Consider the following 20,371-nt stretch of genomic DNA (forward strand, 5'->3'; position numbering starts at 1 on the left):
AGATTGAGAATGGGCCGCAAGGACCCGTTCGGTTTCGGGACTAGAAACAGCGGTGAATAGTACCCCTTGCCTCTCTGAGCCAGAGGCAAATGTACTACCACTCCTGTGGTCAAGAGGGATTGTACCACCAAATGAAGAGTGTTTGCCTTCACCGGGTCCAAAGGGATATCTGTCAGGCAAAATCGATGAGGGGGACGTTTTTTTGAAGGATAAGGCATAACCTCGAGTGACGACTTCCATTCCCCAGGCATAGGAAGTGGTCTTCAACCATTCCTGGGCAAAACCTATAAGCCGGCCCCCCACCCAGGGATCCCCCAGGGGAAGGTCCGCCCAGTCATGCGGTAGGCTTGTCAGTTTTGGAAGCAGGCTGACTGGCAGCCCAGACCCGCTTTGGTCTGGGCTTGGCAGGTTTGGAAGTATGAGCTTGTTTCAGGTACGCCTGACCTTTTGCTTTACCTGGGGGATGAAAGGGCCGAGAGAAAGTACTTTTAGCCTTCTGTGCGGAAGGAGCCGTACTTGTTAGGCAAGCTGTTTTAGCAGAAGTCAGGTCAGTCACAATCTTATGGAGGTCTTCTCCAAAAAGAATGTCTCCCTTAAAAGGAAGCACCTCCAGGGTTTTCTTAGAATCTATATCCACCGACCAGGATCTCAACCAAAGGATACGTCGAGCCAAGATGGACGTAGTGACAGCCTTGGCTGCCAGCACCGTGGCATCGGAAGCTGCCTCCTTAAGGTAAAGAGAAGCCGTGGCAATATATGAGACATTGTCTGGCATGATCAGAAGCGTTGGTAGGTAGCTTCGCCTCCAGCTCCTGAGCCCATGCTTCAACAGCTTCAGCAGCCCATGTCACTGCAATGGTTGGTCTATGCACAGCCCCCGTTAAGGTTTAAATCGCTTTCAAACAACCCTCCACACGTCTATCCGTCGGTTCCTTTAGAGAGGTGACGGTAGTCACTGGCAGAGCTGAGGAAACTACCATGCGTGCAACATGAGAATCTACAGGCGGAGGAGTTTCCCCAATTTTTACATAGCTCCGCAGAGAGGATAGCGAGCCAACAGTCTGTTATGCGGTGTGAATTTTGTTCCCAGATTTTCCAAGGATTCCTGACGTATGTCAGCTTGGTGTTGAGAATGAGGTAAAAACTTGTTTAACCACCTTCTTACGTTTAAATCTGTCCGGATTTTTAGAGACAACCGCAAGCTCAGGTTCATCAGAGACTTGAAGAATGAGCCCGATAGCTTCAATCAAATCAGGGACATCCACCAGTGACTTCCCTTCCCCACCAGAAGCATCAGAGTCAGTGTCTGTGTTGTCAGTATATGTACCATCCTCCTCAGAGGATGTGTCCAGAACATCGGTGGATTGTGAGGAAGTAGCGGACCGTTTAGAAGACGTCTTAGTCTTAGGTGGGCGAGAGTGAGACTTGTTTTTAGTCAGCCATCGGTTCAAGTGCAGTAACTATGATTAAATTTGATCCACCCATGGCGGATTGACTGCAGGGACCATAAACTGCTGCACAGGCATAGGAGGCCCCACAGGGGGCGTAAGTTTTGTTACCAGCATATTTAATAATGTGGAGAAGGTAGCCCAAGGTGGGTCATTAGTGGCCCCCGGTGCTACATACCCACTGGGAGGTAAGGAACCCCCTGAACCTGAACTCTCCGCTCCATGTTCTCCTCAAAAGTGTCTGCAGCATCACCACCACGCAATATGGAAGAAGCCACAGTTCCGTTGCCCCTTGTAGCTGACAATGATAAGCTCAATATCAGGCAAACTAGTACAATATTAGCAGCGATATACCTAGCAAGAACTCCCAGTGTAGTGCGTCAGCACAAACCGGGAATTCAAGAGATATATGGCGACTATAAATCACAAAGAAAAATACACAATAAGTATATCTTGTGAAATACCTATATCAGTTAACGAATCTGACGCACTTAGCCCCCTCAGGTTACAGAATATAGGAGTAGCAAGCTGAGTGAAATACACGAGATGGAAGCCACGCTGCAGTTACATGCACACACACATATAATCACAAATGTACAATGCAGAAGTTATACCAACAATAAAACTGCACTGGACTAGCAATACAAAGTGATTCTCAGTATAGCTATATAGATATATATGTAAACAGTAGAGATGAGCGGGTTCGGTTTTACACGGTTTTACTCGGATTTTCTCGGTTCTCAAAACGGCATCTTACTGGCTCACGGACGTCACGTGTTTTGGATAGCCAATAAGAAACATCCGGATAAAACCGAACTGGCGTTAATTCTGGCGTTACATTCGAACCCGCTCATCTCTAGTAAACAGTAGATATAACAAACACAGTAAGTACTGGATGTATATCACAGGGTGTGTGTACCACACAACCCTGACTGTATGCACTCTTTCTTAACTAACACTGTCCACTGACAGGTAGAATACTTAAGTGTCCTTCAAAATGCACAGCGTTGACAAACAGGGGGCTATACAGAGGAGGATTTGCCCCTGCAGTCCCAGGAACAGCGCAGCTCCATGTAATGGCGACTGACAGGTAGTGAGGGAGATATACATGCAGCTCCGGGGCAGGAACATTTACCCAAATGGCGCCCTGGGGCTGGGGGAGGGGCTACAGGTCAGGCCTTATCCCCCTGCAGGCCGGAATAAAATGGGATTTTTTGAGACAAAACCCCACCTGTGCCCCGGAGGCTAGTGGCTCGGCTGCCCCTTACAGTGTCCACGCCAACACGCACAGCCACGCTGGATCGCGATTACAGCGGGCCAAAGAAACCCCTTACCTCCCCTTTGAATGCGGCCATGCGATCTAGGAGACAGCGGTGGGTGTGTGACTAACGTGGATAAGAACACCGGAGCCCCGCTGTAATGACCCGGCAACCAGGGCGCGGGAGTATACAGCGCCGCTGGGGGAGTGATGGAGCTGCAGCAGGTGATGTCTGACTGACATCTAACACTGCTGCAGCCCTTGAAGTCTTCAGATATTCTTTCTTCTGAAATTAGCTTTTCCTAGGGCTGCAGGAGCAGCCCCCCTGTTGATTGCCTGCTTACTGCATGGCACCAATTTACAAACTGAGCTCCTGTGCACAGAGGCGAGGGTTATAGAGGAAGCGGCGCTGTGCATCTTGGAACAGTCAAAGCTTTGAGCCTTTTGGTGCCTCGGATCAAGATCCTACTCTACACCCCGATGTTAATCCTTGTGGAGCCCAGTGTACCCCGCAGCAGAAATGTAGTGTAATCTTAGGGGTGGGGAACGTCCGGCCTGCACAGCCTCTTCACCCGGCCAGTGGCTTACCTAACCCAGGAGGTAGGTGCCGGGCGCCAGCTGAGATTGTGTTACCAGCGTGTGCCCGACTCCTTCCCCTTAGCGGCAGCCAGAGGCAGGAGGTCACTCCTGAGCTACGGCTCAGTCAGCGCCCGGCTGTGCACTATGGGAGAGATGTCATGACGGAGCGGGCGGCCAGATGGTCGGGAAGGAGTGGGGCTGGTGAGTATTGTGGGTTTTTTGTTTTTTTTAGGTGTGTGTGGTTTATCTATTGGGGGGCACATCTACAGGGGACAGGCTATTTTTTAAGTTGATAATTTTTGTAAGACCCCTGAAGGATTTTATAAATATCCAAATGGCCCTTGGTGTAGAAAAATAAGATTTTACTCACCGGTAAATCTATTTCTCGTAGTCCGTAGTGGATGCTGGGGACTCCGTAAGGACCATGGGGAATAGACGGCTCCGCAGGAGACTGGGCACATCTAAAGAAAGCTTTAGGACTATCTGGTGTGCAATGGCTCCTCCCCCTATGACCCTCCTCCAAGCCTCAGTTAGGACACTGTGCCCGGAAGAGCTGACACAATAAGGAAGGATTTTGAATCCCGGGTAAGACTCATACCAGCCACACCAATCACACCATATAACTCGTGATAGGAACCCCGGTTAACAGTATGATAACAATGGAACCTCTGAATAGATGGTTCGCAATAACAACCCGATTTTTGTAACAATAACTATTTACAAGTATTGCAGACAATCCGCACTTGGGATGGGCGCCCAGCATTCACTACGGACTACGAGAAATAGATTTACCGGTGAGTAAAATCTTATTTTCTCTGACGTCCTAGTGGATGCTGGGGACTCCGTAAGGACCATGGGGATTATACCAAAGCTCCCAAACGGGCGGGAGAGTGCGGATGACTCTGCAGCACCGAATGAGAGAACTCAAGGTCCTGCTCAGCCAGGGTATCAAATTTGTAGAATTTTGCAAACGTGTTTGCCCCTGACCAAGTAGCAGCTCGGCCAAGTTGTAAAGCCGAGACCCCTCGGGCAGCCGCCCAAGATGAGCCCACCTTCCTTGTGGAATGGGCTTTTACAGATTTAGGCTGAGGTAGTCCCACCGCAGAATGCGCAAGCTGAATAGTGCTACAAATCCAGCGCGCTATAGTCTGCTTAGAAGCAGGAGCACCCAGCTTGTTGGGTGCATCCAGGATAAATAGCGAGTCAGTTTTCCTGACTCCAGCCGTCCTGGAAATATAAATTTTCAGGGCCCTGACTACGTCCAGTAACTTAGAATCCTCCAAGTCCCTAGTAGCCGCAGGCACCACAATAGGTTGGTTCAAGTGAAAACCTGATACCACCTTCGGGAGAAGGTGAGGACGAGTCCTCAACTCTGCCCTATCCATATGGAAAGTCAGGTAAGGGCTTTTTCATGACAAAGCCGCCAATTCTGACACATGCCTGGCCGAAGCCAGAGCCAACACATGACCACTTTCCATGTGAGATATTTCAAATCCACGGTTTTAAGTGGCTCAAACCAATGTGATTCCAGGAACTCCAAAACCACATTGAGAACCCAAGGTGCCACTGGGGGCACAAAAAAGGGCTGAATATGCAGCACTCCCTTACAACGTCTGAACTTCAGGCTGCCATCCTTCCTGGCTTTGATCAGGGTTGGAATGACTTCCTCCGGAATGCCTTTTTCACTCAGGATCCGGTGTTCAACCGCCATGCCGTCAACGCAGCCGCGGTATGTCTTGGAACAGACAGGGCCCCTGCTGCAGCAGATCCTGTCTGAGTGGCAGAGGCCATGGGTCCTCTGAGATCATTTCTTGAAGTTCCGGGTACCAAGCCCTTCTTGGCCAATCCGGAACAATGAGTATAGTTCTTACTCCTCTTTTTCTTATTATCCTCAGTACCTTGGGTATGAGAGGGAGAGGAGGGAACACATAAACAAACTGGTACACCCGCGGTGTCACTAGAGCGTCCACAGCGATCGCCTGAGGTTCCCTTGACCTGGCACAATATCTTTTTTATTGAGGCGGGACGCCAGCATGTCCACCTGTGGTCTTTCCCAACGGTTTACCAGCATTTGGAAGACTTCTGGATGAAGTCCCTATTCTCCCGGGTGGAGTCTGCTGCGGAAGTCTGCTTCCCAGTTGTCCACTCCCGGAATGAACACTGCTGCCAGTGCTACCACGTGATTTTCCGCCCAACGGGGAATCCTTGTGGCTTCTGCCATTGCCCTTCTGCTTCTTGTGCCGCCCTGCCTGTTTACATGGGCGAGCGCCGTGATGTTGTCTGATTGGATCAGTATGGCTGGTTTTGAAGCAGGGGCCTTGTTTGGCTTACGGCCTTGTAAAGGGCTCTTAGCTCCAGAAATTTTATATGAAGTGAAATTTCCTGTTTGGACCACAGTCCTTGGAATTTTACTCCCTGTGTGACTGCACCCCAGCCCCGAAGGCTGGCATCCGTGTTTACTAGGACCCAGTCCTGTATTCCGAATCTGCGGCCCTCTAGTAGATGAGCCCTTTGCAGCCACCACCGCAGCGACACCCTGGTTCTTGCCGACCGGGTTATCCGCTGCTGTATCTGGAGATGGGACCCGGACCATTTGTCCAACAGGTCCCAGTGGAAAATCCTTGCGTGGAACTTTCCGAATGGAATTTCTTCGTACGAAGCTACCATTTTTCCCAGGACTCGTGTGCATTGATGTACCGACACCAGTCCCGGTCTTAGGAGGTTTCTGACTAGAGATGACAACTCCTCGGCTTTTTCCACTGGAAGAAACACTTTTTTCTGGTCTGTTTCCAGAATCATTCCCAGGAACAGAAGACGTGTCGTCGGGACCAGCTGTGACTTTGGAATATTGAGAATCCAGCCGTGCTGTTGCAGCACTTCCCGAGAAAGTGCTACCCCCACTACCAACTGCTCCTTGGACCTTGCCCTTATCAGGAGATCGTCCAAGTACGGGATAATTAAAACTCCCTTCTTGCGAAGGAGTATGATCATTTCGGTCATTACCCTGGTAAAGACCCTCGGTGCCGTGGATAATCCGGCAGCGTCTGGAACTGATAGTGACAGTCCTGTACCACAACCCTGAGGTACTCCTGGTGAGGAGGGTAAATGGGGACATGTAGGTAAGCATCCTTGATGTCCAGAGAGACCCTGTAATCCCCCTCTTCCAGGTTCGCAATAATCGCCCTGAGCGATTCCATCTTGAACTTGAATCTTTTGTTATACGTGTTCAAGGATTTTAAATTTAAGATGGGTCTCACCGAACCGTCCGGTTTCGGTACCACAAACATTGTGGAATAGTAACCCCTTTCCTGTTGAAGGAGGGGTACCTTGATAATCACTTGCTGTGAATACAGTTTTTGGACAGCCACCAACACTGCCTCCCTGGCAGAGGGAGTTGCCGGTACGGCAGATTTTAGGAAACGGCGGGGGGGGGGGAAGACGTCTCGAATTCCAGCCTGTACCCCTGAGATACTGATTGAAGAACCCAGGGATCCACCTGTGAGAGAGCCCACTGTGCGCTGAAATTTCTGAGACGGGCCCCCACCGTACTCGGGTCCGCCTGAGCAGCCCCAGCGTCATGCTGTGGACTTACCGGACGCAGGGGAGGACTTCTGCTCTTGGGAACTAGCTGTGTGCTGCAGCTTTTTCCCTCTACCTTTTACTCTTGGCAGAAAAGATGAGCCTCTAGTCCTCTACTTTTCTGGGGCCGAAGGGACTGTACCTGATAATACAGTGCTTTCTTTTGCTGTGGGGTAGCTTGTGGCAAAAGTTTTGATTTCCCAGCCGTAGCTGTGGAAACGAGGTCTGAAAGACCATCCCCAAACAGTTCCACCCTCCTATAGGGCAAACTTCCGTGTGGCGTTTTGAATCGGCATCGCCCGACCATTGCCGAGTCCATAACCCCCGCCTGGCGGCAATGGTTTTACATAGCGCTTATTTGTGATGCCAGTCGGCAAATATCCCTCTGTGCATCACGCATGTATAAGACAGCGTCTTTTATATGCTCTATTTTCAGCAAAATATTGTCCCTATCTATAGTATAAATATTATCCGACAGGGAATCTGACCACGCAGCTGCCGCACTGCACATCCATGCCGAGGCAATAGCAAGTCTCAATATAATGCCCGTGTGTGTGTATATAGCTTTAAGGGTAGTTTTCTGCTTTCTATCAGCAGCTCCTTTAGGGCGGCCGTATCCGTGACGGTAGTGCCACCTTTTTTAATAAGCGTGTAACCGCTTTTTCTACCCTGGGGGGTATTTCCCAACGTGACCTATCCTCTGGCGGAAAAGGGTACGCTGCTTAGAAATTATCAATTTCTTATCGGGGGAAGTCCACGCTTCCTCACACACCTCATATCAATTCCTCAGATGCAGGAAAAAATAAGATTTTACTTACCGATAAATCTATTTCTCGTAGTCCGTAGTGGATGCTGGGACTCCGTAAGGACCATGGGGAATAGCGGCTCCGCAGGAGACAGGGCACAAAATAAAAGCTTGAGATATCAGGTGGTGTGCACTGGCTCCTCCCCCTATGACCCTCCTCCAAGCCAGTTAGGATACTGTGCCCGGACGAGCGTACATAATAAGGAAGGATATTGAATCCCGGGTAAGACTCATACCAGCCACACCAATCACACCGTACAACTCGTGATCTGAACCCAGTTAACAGTATGATAAATTTAAAGGAGCCTCTGAAAAGATGGCTCAACAATAATAACCCGAATTTTTTGTAACAATAACTATATACAAGTATTGCAGACAATCCGCACTAGGGATGGGCGCCCAGCATCCACTACGGACTACGAGAAATAGATTTATCGGTAAGTAAAATCTTATTTTCTCTAACGTCCTAAGTGGATGCTGGGACTCCGTAAGGACCATGGGGATTATACCAAAGCTCCCAAACGGGCGGGAGAGTGCGGATGACTCTGCAGCACCGAATGAGAGAACTCCAGGTCCTCCTCAGCCAGGGTATCAAATTTGTAGAATTTAGCAAACGTGTTTGCCCCTGACCAAGTAGCTGCTCGGCAAAGTTGTAAAGCCGAGACCCCTCGGGCAGCCGCCCAAGATGAGCCCACTTTCCTTGTGGAATGGGCTTTTACTGATTTTGGCTGTGGCAATCCTGCCACGGAATGTGCAAGCTGAATTGTACTACAAATCCAACGAGCAATCGTCTGCTTTGAAGCAGGAGCACCCAGCTTGTTGGGTGCATACAGGATGAACAGCGAGTCAGTTTTCTTGACTCCAGCCGTCCTGGAAACATATTTTCAAGGCCCTGACAACGTCCAGCAACTTAGAGTCCTCTAAGTCCCTAGTAGCCGCAGGTACCACAATAGGTTGGTTCATGTGGAATGCAGAAACCACCTTAGGTAGAAATTGAGGACGAGTCCTCAATTCCGCCCTGTCAGAATGAAAATTTAGGTAAGGGCTTTTACATGATAAAGCCGCCAATTCTGACACACGCCTAGCTGAAGCCAAGGCCAACAGCATCGACACCTTCCACGTGAGATATTTTAAATCTACCGTAGACAATGGTTCAAACCAGTGTGATTTTAGAAATCTCAACACAACATTGAGATCCCAAGGTGCCACTGGAGGCACAAAAGGAGGCTGTATGTGCAGCACCCCTTTCACAAATGTCTGAACTTCAGGTACTGAAGCCAGTTCTTTCTGGAAGAATATCGACAGGGCCGAAATTTGAACCTTAATGGACCCTAATTTTAGGCCCATAGACAGTCCTGTTTGCAGGAAATGCAAGAAACGACCCAGTTGAAATTCCTGTGTAGGGGCCTTCTTGGCCTCACACCACGCAACATATTTACGCCAAATGCGGTGATAATGTTTTGCGGTTACTTCCTTTCTGGCTTTTACCAGAGTAGGGATGACTTCTTCTGGAATGCCCTTGTCCTTCAGGATCCGGCGTTCAACCGCCATGCCGTCAAACGCAGCCGCGGTAAGTCTTGGAACAGACAAGGCCCCTGCAGTAGCAGGTCCTGTCTTAGAGGTAGAGGCCACGGTTCGTCCGTGAGCATCTCTTGAAGTTCCGGGTACCAAGACCTTCTTGGCCAATCCGGAACCACGAGTATAGTTCTTACTCCTCTCCTTCTTATGATTCTCAATACTTTCGGTATGAGGGGCAGAGGAGGGAATACATACACTGACTGGTACACCCACGGCGTTACCAGAGCGTCCACTGCTATTGCCTGAGGGTCCCTTGACCTGGCGCAATATCTGTCCAGTTTTTTGTTTAGACGTGACGCCATCATGTCCACCTTTGGTCTTTCCCAACGGTGTACAATTTGGTGGAAGACTTCTGGGTGAAGTCCCCACTCTCCCGGGTGAAGGTCGTGTCTGCTGAGGAAGTCTGCTTCCCAGTTGTCCACTCCCGGAATGAACACTGCTGACAGTGCTATCACATGATTTTCCGCCCAGCGAAGAATCCTTGCAGTTTCTGCCATTGCCCTCCTGCTTCTCGTGCCGCCCTGTCTGTTTATGTGGGCGACTGACGTGATGTTGTCCGACTGGATCAACACCGCCTGACCCTGAAGCAGAGGTTTTGCTTGAATTAAGGCATTGTAAATGGCCCTTAGTTCTAGAATGTTTATATGAAGAGATGTTTCCATGCTTGACCACAAGCCCTGGAAATTCCTTCCCTGTGTGACTGCTCCCCAGCCTCTCAGGCTGGCATCCGTGGTTACCAGGATCCAATCCTGAATGCCAAATCTGCGGCCCTCTAGTAGATGAGCCCTCTGAAGCCACCACAGGAGAGACACCCTTGTCCTTGGCGACAGGGTTATCCGTTGATGCATCTGAAGATGCGATCCGGACCATTTTCCCAGTAGATCCCACTGAAAAGTTCTTGCATGGAATCTTCCGAATGGAATCGCTTCGTAAGAAGCCACCATTTTTCCCAGGACCCTTGTGCACTGATGCACTGAGACCTGTCCTGGTTTTAGGAGGTTCCCGACTAGCTCGGATAACTCCCTGGCCTTCTCCTCCGGGAGAAACACCTTCTTCTGGACTGTGTCCAGAATCATTCTTAAGAACAGTAGACGTGTCGTTGGAATCAGCTGCGATTTTGGAATATTTAGAATCCATCCGTGCTGACTTAGCACTACCTGAGATAGTGCCACTCCGACTTCTAACTGTTCCTTGGTTCTTGCCCTTATCAGGAGATCGTCCAAGTAAGGGATAATTAAGATGCCTTTTCTTCGTAGAAGAATCATCATTTCGGCCATTACCTTGGTAAAGACCCGAGGCGCCGTGGACAATCCAAACGGCAGCGTCTGAAACTGATAATGACAGTTTTGTACTACAAACCTGAGGTACCCTTGGTGAGAAGGATATATTGGGACGTGGAGATAAGCATCCTTGATGTCCAGCGACACCATATAGTCCCCCTCTTCCAGGTTCGCTATCACCGCTCTGAGTGACTCCATCTTGAATTTGAACCTTTTTATGTAAGTGTTCAAAGATTTTAGATTTAATATTGGTCTCACCGAGCCGTCCGGCTTCGGTACCACAAATAGTGTGGAATAATACCCCTTCCCCTGTTGTAAGAGGGGTACCTTGATTATCACCTGCTGGGAGTACAGCTTGTGAATGGCTTCCAGAACTGCCTCCCTGTCGGAGGGAGACTTTGGTAAAGCAGACTTCAGGAACCGATGAGGAGGAAACGCCTCGAATTCCAGTTTGTACCCCTGTGATACTACCTGTAGAATCCAGGGATCCACTTGCGAGTGAGCCCACTGCGCGTTGAAATTCTTGAGACGGGCCCCCACCGTGTCTGAGTCTGCTTGTAAAGCCCCAGCGTCATGCTGAAGACTTGGCAGAAGCAGGGGAGGGCTTCTGCTCCTGGGAAGCGGCTGCATGGTGCTGCCTTTTTCCTCTTCCTCTGCCCTTGGGCAGAAAAGAGTGACCTTTTGCTCGCTTGTACTTATGGGAACGAAAGGACTGAGTTTGAAAAGACTGTCTTTTTCTGTTGATGTGAAGTAACCTGGGGTAAAAAGGTGGATTTTCCAGCCGTTGCCGTGGCCACCAGGTCTGTTAGACCAGCCCCAAATAACTCCTCCCCCTTATACGGCAATACTTCCATGTGCCGTTTGGAATCTGCGTCCCCTGACCACTGTCTGGTCCATAATGCTCTTCTGGCAGAGATGGACATTGCGCTTACTCTTGATGCCAGGGTACAAATATCCCTCTGCGCATCACGCATATATAGCAATGCATCCTTTAAATGTTCTATAGTTAACAGAATATTGTCCCTATCCAGGGTATCAATATTCTCAGTCAGGGAATCCGCCCATGCGACTCCAGCACTGTACATCCAGGCTGATGCGATTGCTGGTCGCAGTATAACACCAGTATGTGTGTATATACTTTTCAGGATATTTTCCAGCCTCCTATCAACTGGTTCTTTGAGGGTGGCCGTATCAGGGGACGGTAACGCTACTTGTTTAGATAAACGTGTGAGCGCCTTATCTACCCTAGGGGGTGTTTCCCACCGTGCCCTAACCTCTGGCGGGAAAGGGTATAGTGCTAATAACTTATTAGAAATTAGCTGTTTTTTATCGGGGGAAACCCACGCTTTATCACACACCTCATTTATTTCCTCAGACTCAGGAAAAACTATTGGCAGTTTTTTCACACCCCACATAATACCCGCCTTTGAGGTATTTGTAGTGTCAGAAAGGTTCAATGCCTCTTTCATTGCCGTGATCATGTAACGTGTGGCCCTACTGGACATTACGTTTGTCTCGTCACCGTCGACACTAGATTCAGTATCTGTATCTGTATCCGTGTCGACCCACTGAGGTAGCGGCCGTTTTAGGGCCCCTGAGGGTGTCTGAGACGCCTGAACAGGCACTAATTGATTTGCCGGCTTTCTCATGTCGTCAACAGTTTTTTGTAAATTGCTGACATTATCACTTAATTGCTTAAACACAATCATCCAGTCAGGTGTCGACTCCCTAGGGGGTGACATCACTAACACAGGCAACTGCTCCGCCTCCACCTCATTTTCCTCCTCATACATGTCGACACACGCGTACCGACACACAGCACACACACCGGGAATGCTCTGATAGAGGACAGGACCCTACTTAGCCCTTTGGAGAGACAGAGGGAGAGTCTGCCAGCACACACCCAGCGCAATATATATACAGGGATAACCTTATATAAGTGTTAATCCCTTATAGCTGCTGTTAATCTAGTTATTTGCTGCCAAAATGCCCCCCCTTCTCTTTTTTACCCTGAATCAGATGCAGTACTGCAGGGGAGAATCAGGGAGCCGTCCTTCCAGCGGAGCTGTGAGGGAATAATGGCGCCAGTGTGCTGAGGAGATAGGCCCCGCCCCTTCACGACGTCCTTAACTCCCGCTTTTTTGTGTAAAATGGCAGGGGAAAAAATACATCCATATAGCCCTGGAGCTATATGTGATGTATTCCTTTTGCCAGCTAAGGTATATGTGTGTTATATTGCGTCTCAGGGCGCTCCCCCCCAGCGCCCTGCACCCTCAGTGACCGGAGTGTGAAGTGTGCTGAGAGCAATGGCGCACAGCTGCGGTGCTGTGCGCTACCTTAGTCTTGAAGACAGGATGTCTTCTGCCGCCGCTTTCACCGGACCTTCGTCTCTTCTGGCTCTGTAAGGGGGACGGCGGCGCGGCTCCGGTGACCCATCCAGGCTGAACCTGTGATCGTCCCTCTGGAGCTAACGTCCAGTAGCCTAAGAAGCCCAATCCACTCTGCACTCAGGTGAGTTCGCTTCTTCTCCCCTTAGTCCCACGATGCAGTGAGCCTGTTGCCAGCAGGACTCACTGAAAATAAAAAAACCTAACTAAACTTTTATTCTAAGCAGCTCTGGAGAGCTACCTAGTTTGCACCCTTCTCGGCCGGGCACAAAAATCTAACTGGCTTGGAGGAGGGTCATAGGGGGAGGAGCCAGTGCACACCACCTGATATCTCAAGCTTTTATTTTGTGCCCTGTCTCCTGCGGAGCCGCTATTCCCCATGGTCCTTACGGAGTCCCAGCATCCACTTAGGACGTTAGAGAAACTACTGGTAGTTTTCGCTCACCAAACATAATACCCTTTTTTGTGGTACCTGGGGTATTATCAGAAATGTGTAATACATTTTTCATTGCCTCAATCATGTAACGGGTGGCCCTATTGGAAGGTACACTAGTCTCATCGTCGTCGACACTGGAGTCGGTATCCGTGTCAACATCAGTGTCTGCCATCTGAGGTAGCGGGCGTTTTAGAGACCCTGATGACATTTGAGACGCTTGGACAGGCACAAGCTGAGTAGCCGGCTGTCCTATGTCGTCAAACCTTTTATGTAGGGAGTTGACACTGTCACGTAATTCCTTCCATAAGTCCATCCACACCGGTGTCGACCCCGCAGGGGGTGACATCCCATTCACAGGCATTTGCTCCGCCTCCACATCATTATCCTCATCATACATGTCGACACAGCAGTACCGACACACAGCACACACACAGGGAATGCTCTGACAGAGGACAGGACCCCACAAAGCCCTTTGGGGAGACAGAGGGAGAGTATGCCAGCACACACCAGAGCGCTATATATCACAGGGATATCACCTATAGAGAGTGTTTTCCCTTGTAGCTGCATATATATTCTATACTGCGCCTAATTTTGTGCCCCCCCTCTCTTTTTAACCCTTTCTGTAGTGCAGGACTGCAGGGGAGAGCCAGGGAGCGATTCCTCCAGCGAAACTGTGAGGGAAAATGGCGCCAGTGTGCTGAGGGAGATGGCCCCGCCCCTTTTTCGGCAGGCTTTCTCCCGCTATTTTAATATATCTGGCAGGGGTTAATATACACCTATATAGCCTCTGGGGTTATATATGGTGTTAGTTTGCCAGCCAAGGTGTTAATATTGCTGCTCAGGGTGCCCCCCCCAGCGCCCTGCACCCATCAGTGACAGCAGTGTGTGGTGTGCATGAGGAGCAATGGCGCACAGCTGCAGTGCTGTGCGCTACCTTGGAGAAGACAGAAGTCTTCAGCCGCCGATTTTCCGGACCTTCTTGCTTCTGGCTCTGTAAGGGGGACGGCGGCGCGGCTCCGGGAACGGACGACGAGGTCGGGTCCTGTGTTCGATCCCTCTCGAGCTAATGGTGTCCAGTAGCCTAAGAAGCCCAAGCTACCACCACTTAGGTAGGTTCGCTTCTTCTCCCCTTAGTCCCTCGCTGCAGTGAGCCTGTTGCCAGCAGGTCTCACTGTAAAATAAAAAACCTAAACTATACTTTCTTTCTAGGAGCTCAGGAGAGCCCCTAGTGTGCATCCAGCTCAGCCGGGCACAGAAATCTAACTGAGGCTTGGAGGAGGGTCATAGGGGGAGGAGCCAGTGCACACCAGATAGTCCTAAAGCTTTCTTTAGATGTGCCCAGTCTCCTGCGGAGCCGTCTATTCCCCATGGTCCTTACGGAGTCCCCAGCATCCACTAGGACGTCAGAGAAAAAAAGATTCCCCAGCCCTGCACTAGAGGGTAGCATATAATCCAGTTTTAGTAAAAACTCACTCTATATTTAATTGTACAATAGTACACATGCTTGTATCTTTCTAATGCCAAACTCAACAATTCAGGCGCTGTGTGGTACTCTGTTTCCTAAAGGGGGGTTACCGGTAATGATCACCCTCATATCGGTTATATCCATCTACCTTCTATCTACCTATCGCCTATCTAAAGGCAGACTATATGGGCCAAGTGGTACTTACATGCCGTCAAATACTATGTATATTTCTATGTATTAACAACCAACCTGTAAAAGACCTATACTAACTGCACTAGAGTGATATAATCTGCTTGATAGATATATTTAAAATGATTAACTATGCTGCCTTAAAATTTGCCGGTTTATTGACCTGTTAGAAAAACTAAATGGAAATATAGAAATGTTTATCTTAAACAAAACAATATTTATAAACAAATGTGTGGTAGGGCCCCACTGCGCAACTTTCCTTTGCTGCCTATGTGACGGTACTCTGGTCTCCCCTAGACCACAATGGGTAGCAATAAGAATTATATGGTAGTCCACAATGGGTGCTGGAGTGTTCTTAGAATGTGTGTTTATTTTCACATTAAATAAATGGTTAAATGAACAGATAAAACGTTAATATATATATATTTAAAAAAAAAAAAAAAAAAGACACCCCTCAGGTGTTAACATCAACACAGAGACAACAAACACAATGTAAAATTCTTGTGCTAACCAAGTAGCGCGGTGGTGCACATCAGAAATTAACTACTGCAAGTGAATATATCATACATGTCTTGAACAGCAAAATATTAATGCATTTGGTAAATGTAGAATCTCTGGAAAAAGTTCTCAATTTGAGCCCAGCAGGGTGCGTAGTCCAGACTGCACTCTGCTTGCATACCACCAGTGGCTCCATCTCCAACAACTGGGTAAAACCAATTCTCACCTGCTCTATTGGGACAATTGAGAACTTTCTCCAGAGATACTTGATTTACCAAATGGTTTTGGTTATCCTCATTAATATTTTGCTGTTCAAGACGTGTAGGATATATTCACTTGCAGTAGTTAATTTCTGATGTGCACCACCGCGCTACTTGGTTAGGACAAGGATTTTACATTGTGTTTGTTGTCTCCGTGTTGCTGTTGATGACACCTGAGGTGTCTCATATATATTTATTTATATTTATTAATGATGTTTTGTTTTTTCATTTAACCATTTATTTAATGTGAAAACAAACCTATTCGAAGAACACTCCTGTGCCCATTGTGGACCGCCACTACTATTGAAACAATATTTATAGTTAGAGTACTAAAGTCTCTTACATCAGTATCCAGAAGATTAACCATACTCGTCTCTGCCACTTCTTTAGACTCAATGAACTTTTCCAAGGCTTGTCTTATTTCCTCATCTGGAATCTTTCCCTGGCGCTTTTTTTTATAGTCATAATCCAGCCTGCGACCCTCTAGTTTCTTCAGGTGGTGCTGAAAAGAACAAACAAAGAGTTATTGTTGAACAATGGTTTGGAGGTTGAGGTAGCAAAACTTCTGATAATCTCAATAGACCAACAAACCAATCAGGGCTGCAACTGGATTTGCTGAATGATGCAGCCAGAAATTTGTACAGTAGATTCCTCAAAGGAGCAATACAATTTTACTGAAAGATCCAGTTCACAGCTGTGTGTATATATTGTGTTCTTGGTCTCTGAAGGAGATGGAGTAATGGTTGCTGGAACATTTCAACATTGTATCTGCAACAGTGTCAACGAAGATACCTACTACTAACTTTATTGTATTATTCTTACAATGTACTTAGTGTTGCAGTTTGTAGGATTTATTTTAAAAAATACTATATTATCATCATCAGTTATTTATACAGCACACATATTCTGCAGCACTTCACAGAACATTTGGCCATTCACATTCGTCCCTGCCCCAGTGGAGCTTACAATCTATGGGGGGTTATTCAGGTTTGTTAGAAAACCAATAAAGCAAGTAACTGGGCAAATGTAACATGTGCAGGTAAATGTGCATTTTGGGTGAGGTGTGTTTAAACTGAAATCTAAGTTGCAGTGTAAAAATTAAGCAACCAGCATTTCACCTGCACAGAAACAATATAACCCACCCACCCATATCTAAATCTTTCTGCACGTGATATCTGACTCACCTTCAGTGCAACATGCTTTTGCCCAGTTGCTTTTTTGGTTTGCTAACAAACCTGAATAAGGCCCTATATTCCCTACCACATGTACACAAAGACATTCACGCTACGGTTAAGTCCCGCTGTCTGTATTCTGACTGTAGGGATCTGAACGCAGGGAATTCGTACCCAACCCCTTTATAGAATGTCATTCTGAAAAGTACTCCTAATGGATAGGAGAAGAATCCTCTAGTGATGAATCTGTAGAAACTGAACGAACACTTAAAATAAACTAACCTGAATTGTGTGGATATTTTGCTGTTGAAATCTATTTACAGCACAAGAATAGTTCATATTTAGAAAGGCAAAGATCCAAATTACTAAAACAGACTTAATTAGCAAGTTGATGAGGACCGAAGCAACAACATTCAAATCAGCACAAAGCCATAAGGAACAGATGGCAATTTCTATGGAAAAAAAAAAAGAGCTCAGGACTTGGCGAAAGAACATTGCGAGGCATCAGACTGAATTGTCTAACAATACCTTTTCTAGCCATTGTCATTATGTAGAGTATCTTCTATGGAGTCTTAATTTGGGAGACAAGTTCTCCACATAACTACTTAAATATTTGATTATGCAGCTTATGTGGCCCTCCTAACAATGAAAAGTACCCAAGCAATACAGTAAGAACTGCCATGGTGTATTGAAGGGGAAAACAGCAACTACCTGTCTTCTAAGTATTCCATAGAAAACAAGAGTTATGGTAGATTTACCATGGTTAACTCTGTTTCTCCGAGGTCCAAAGGATCGGGCACCAAACGGTTAAACTTTTGAGCTCCCAGGATGCCTCGGTTCAGCCTCCGTATGACACCGCCTCCTGGTCCAGGGAATTCAGTTTTGTCACAAAACACTAGGCAGGAGCAGAATTAAAGCGAGAAGGAAGACCTAATCAGGCAAGAAACACACACAATTCCATAACAGAAGGAAGGTATTCGTAAGTACACAGATTCTCAAATCAGGTGCGTCAGGGTGGGCTCCCTGTGGATCCTGTGGACCTTGGAGAAACAGAGTTAACCATGGTAAGTCTACCATAACTCTTGTTTTCCCCTTCAGGGTCCACAGTAGATCCACAGGATACACCTTGAGATATCCCAAGGTAGAAATAAAGGAGGGAACTCTCACGATTTGACAGGAGAATACTTCACCTACCGGGTGTAGTATGGTATGCCGGCGGCCAGCATACATCCCGACCGCTGGCATACCGACAGCTGGGCGAGCGCAAATGAGCCCCTTGCAGGCTCGCTGCGCGCGCCATGCCATCTATTCTCCAGGGGGGTCGTGGACCCCCAAGAGGGAGAAAAAGTGTCGGCATGTCGGGTGTCGGGATTCCAGCGCCAGTATACTGTGCGCTGGGATCCCAACAGCCGGCAATCTGAAGACCACCCCACCTACCCGAAAGGCAAAAGGTATCAGAGGTATAATGTCCGACAAATGTATTTATGGATGACCATGTTGCTGCCTTAAAGAGTTGCTCAGCCGAGGCACCATGGTGAGTTGCCCATGAAGGAATGACTGAACGGGTAGAATGGGCAGAGACATTATCCGGCATAGCGAGATCGGCTTGAGAATAGGCTTCTGAGATATTCATCTGAAGCCATCTAGCCAATGTTTGCTTATTGGCAGGCCATCATCTCTTGTGGAATCCATATAGGACAAAGACCGACTGTTCTTCTGGTGGCACTGGCACGATCCACGTAACTGCTTAGTGTACGAACTACGTCCAATGATGCATCTCCCACAAAGAGATTTGGCAATTGGAAGACCGAAACTACTATTTTTTCAGTAAGATGGAATTTAGAGACAACCTTAGGAAGATATCCAGACTTGGTTAAGATAAACACTCTGTCTGGATGAAATACCAGAAATGGAGGGCGACACAAAAGTGCCCCTAAATCTGATACTCTTCTAGCTGAAGCAATTGCCAGTAGAAAGAGAACTTTAGCTGTCAACCATTTGAGGTCCACCCTTTGCAAGTGCTCAAATGGGGCGACTTGAAGAGCCCTGAGAACCAGTCCTAGGTCCCAGTGGGCTGTTGCAGGTACAAACGGAGGCTGAATATGAAGCATTTCCTGAAAAAATGTGCAAACATCGTGTCGATTTTAAATTTTCCTTTAGAACCATATGGTTAATGCTGACACTTGTACCTTCAGGGATGTTAGGCGGAGGTCTCGGTCCATGCCAGCTTGAAGGAACGCTAAGATTCTTTAAACTCTGAACTTCAGCAACTTTGGGTCATAGATTCTGACAGAGCACCATTGAAAATAAGCATGCCACACTTGGTAATAGATGCGAGTTGATGATGGTTTCCTTGCTTTAAGAATCATTTGAATTACCACCTGTGAAAAGCATTTCACTTTTACGATGGATGTTTCAAGTGTCATGCCGACAAAGACAGTCAGTCCAGGTGTGCGTAGAGATAAGGACCCTAAATCAGTAGATCTGGTCATATCTGTACTGGGGGGGGGGGGGGGGGGTCATTCAGACCTAATCGCACGCTAGGTTTTTTCGCTGCGATCAAGTCAGAACTGCACATGCACCGCAATGCGCAGGAGCGTCGCATGGGTACAAAGCGTATCGTTGCTGTGCGATGAAGAAAGGGAGGGGGGGGGGGGCATGATAGAAGCTTTCAAATGTATCAAGGGTTTCAACAAGGTAGTAAAACAAGAAGATATGTGCTGAAACTGGAGGGAGGTAGGTTCAAAGGAAATTTGAGGAAAAGTTACTTCACAGAAAGGGTAGTTGATAAGTGCAATAGCCTCCCATTTGAGGCAGTAGAGGCTTACAGTAGAACAATTTAAACATACTTGGGATAGGCAAACACATATTCTTACAAAAAACAAAGGAACAAATCACGATGAAGTCACCAAAAGGATAAAAGAAAAAGGGGCAGACCGGACAGGCCAAAAGATTATCTGCAGGCAAATTCTATGTTTCTATATAAAAAAGCACTGAATACTAGCTGATAATTTATGTCGCATTGAGTATCTTTTTTTTTTTTTTTTACTTTATACAGTATGTCTATTCTAACATAGTAATTGAGGTTGAAAAGCGGCATAATGACCATCGCGTTCAACCTGTATTTTGTATTAAGTTGATTTTATTCCTAATTTAAATTTTTTGGAATACTTTGAGCTTGCTATGTTTTTATTTCTATTGTTAAAAATCCACTCACTATAGTCGAAAACTAAGGGAAAATTCAATTGGGCACAAGGTTTAGAGAGGTAAAAAATTTGCGTAGCTTGAATCTAATGCCGCAGTGCAAGAGCAAGTCCCGGTGATTTTTCCTGGGAAAACAAAAAATCTGATTTTTTTTCTCACCGTAAAATACCTTACTCAAAGTCCATCTGGGGGAAGGCAGGAGCAGGATAGAAGAGAAGGAAGATACGGTATAC

The 20,371-nt window shown here is 47.4% G+C and overlaps 1 protein-coding gene across 1 annotated transcript in view; it reads right to left on the bottom strand.

The window, feature by feature from the left end:
* The window catches only part of SH3GL1 (SH3 domain containing GRB2 like 1, endophilin A2), a 209,527-nt gene that overhangs the window by 30,677 nt on the left and 158,479 nt on the right, over nucleotides 1-20,371 (bottom strand). Inside the window, exon 6 of the mRNA XM_063914897.1 lies at nucleotides 16,106-16,264. Coding sequence (XP_063770967.1) covers nucleotides 16,106-16,264 — 159 coding nt within the window. The remainder of the gene's footprint in view (nucleotides 1-16,105; nucleotides 16,265-20,371) is intronic.

Source organism: Pseudophryne corroboree, chromosome 1 (genome assembly GCF_028390025.1).
Source record: "Pseudophryne corroboree isolate aPseCor3 chromosome 1, aPseCor3.hap2, whole genome shotgun sequence".
NCBI classification, from domain to species: Eukaryota; Metazoa; Chordata; class Amphibia; order Anura; family Myobatrachidae; genus Pseudophryne; species Pseudophryne corroboree.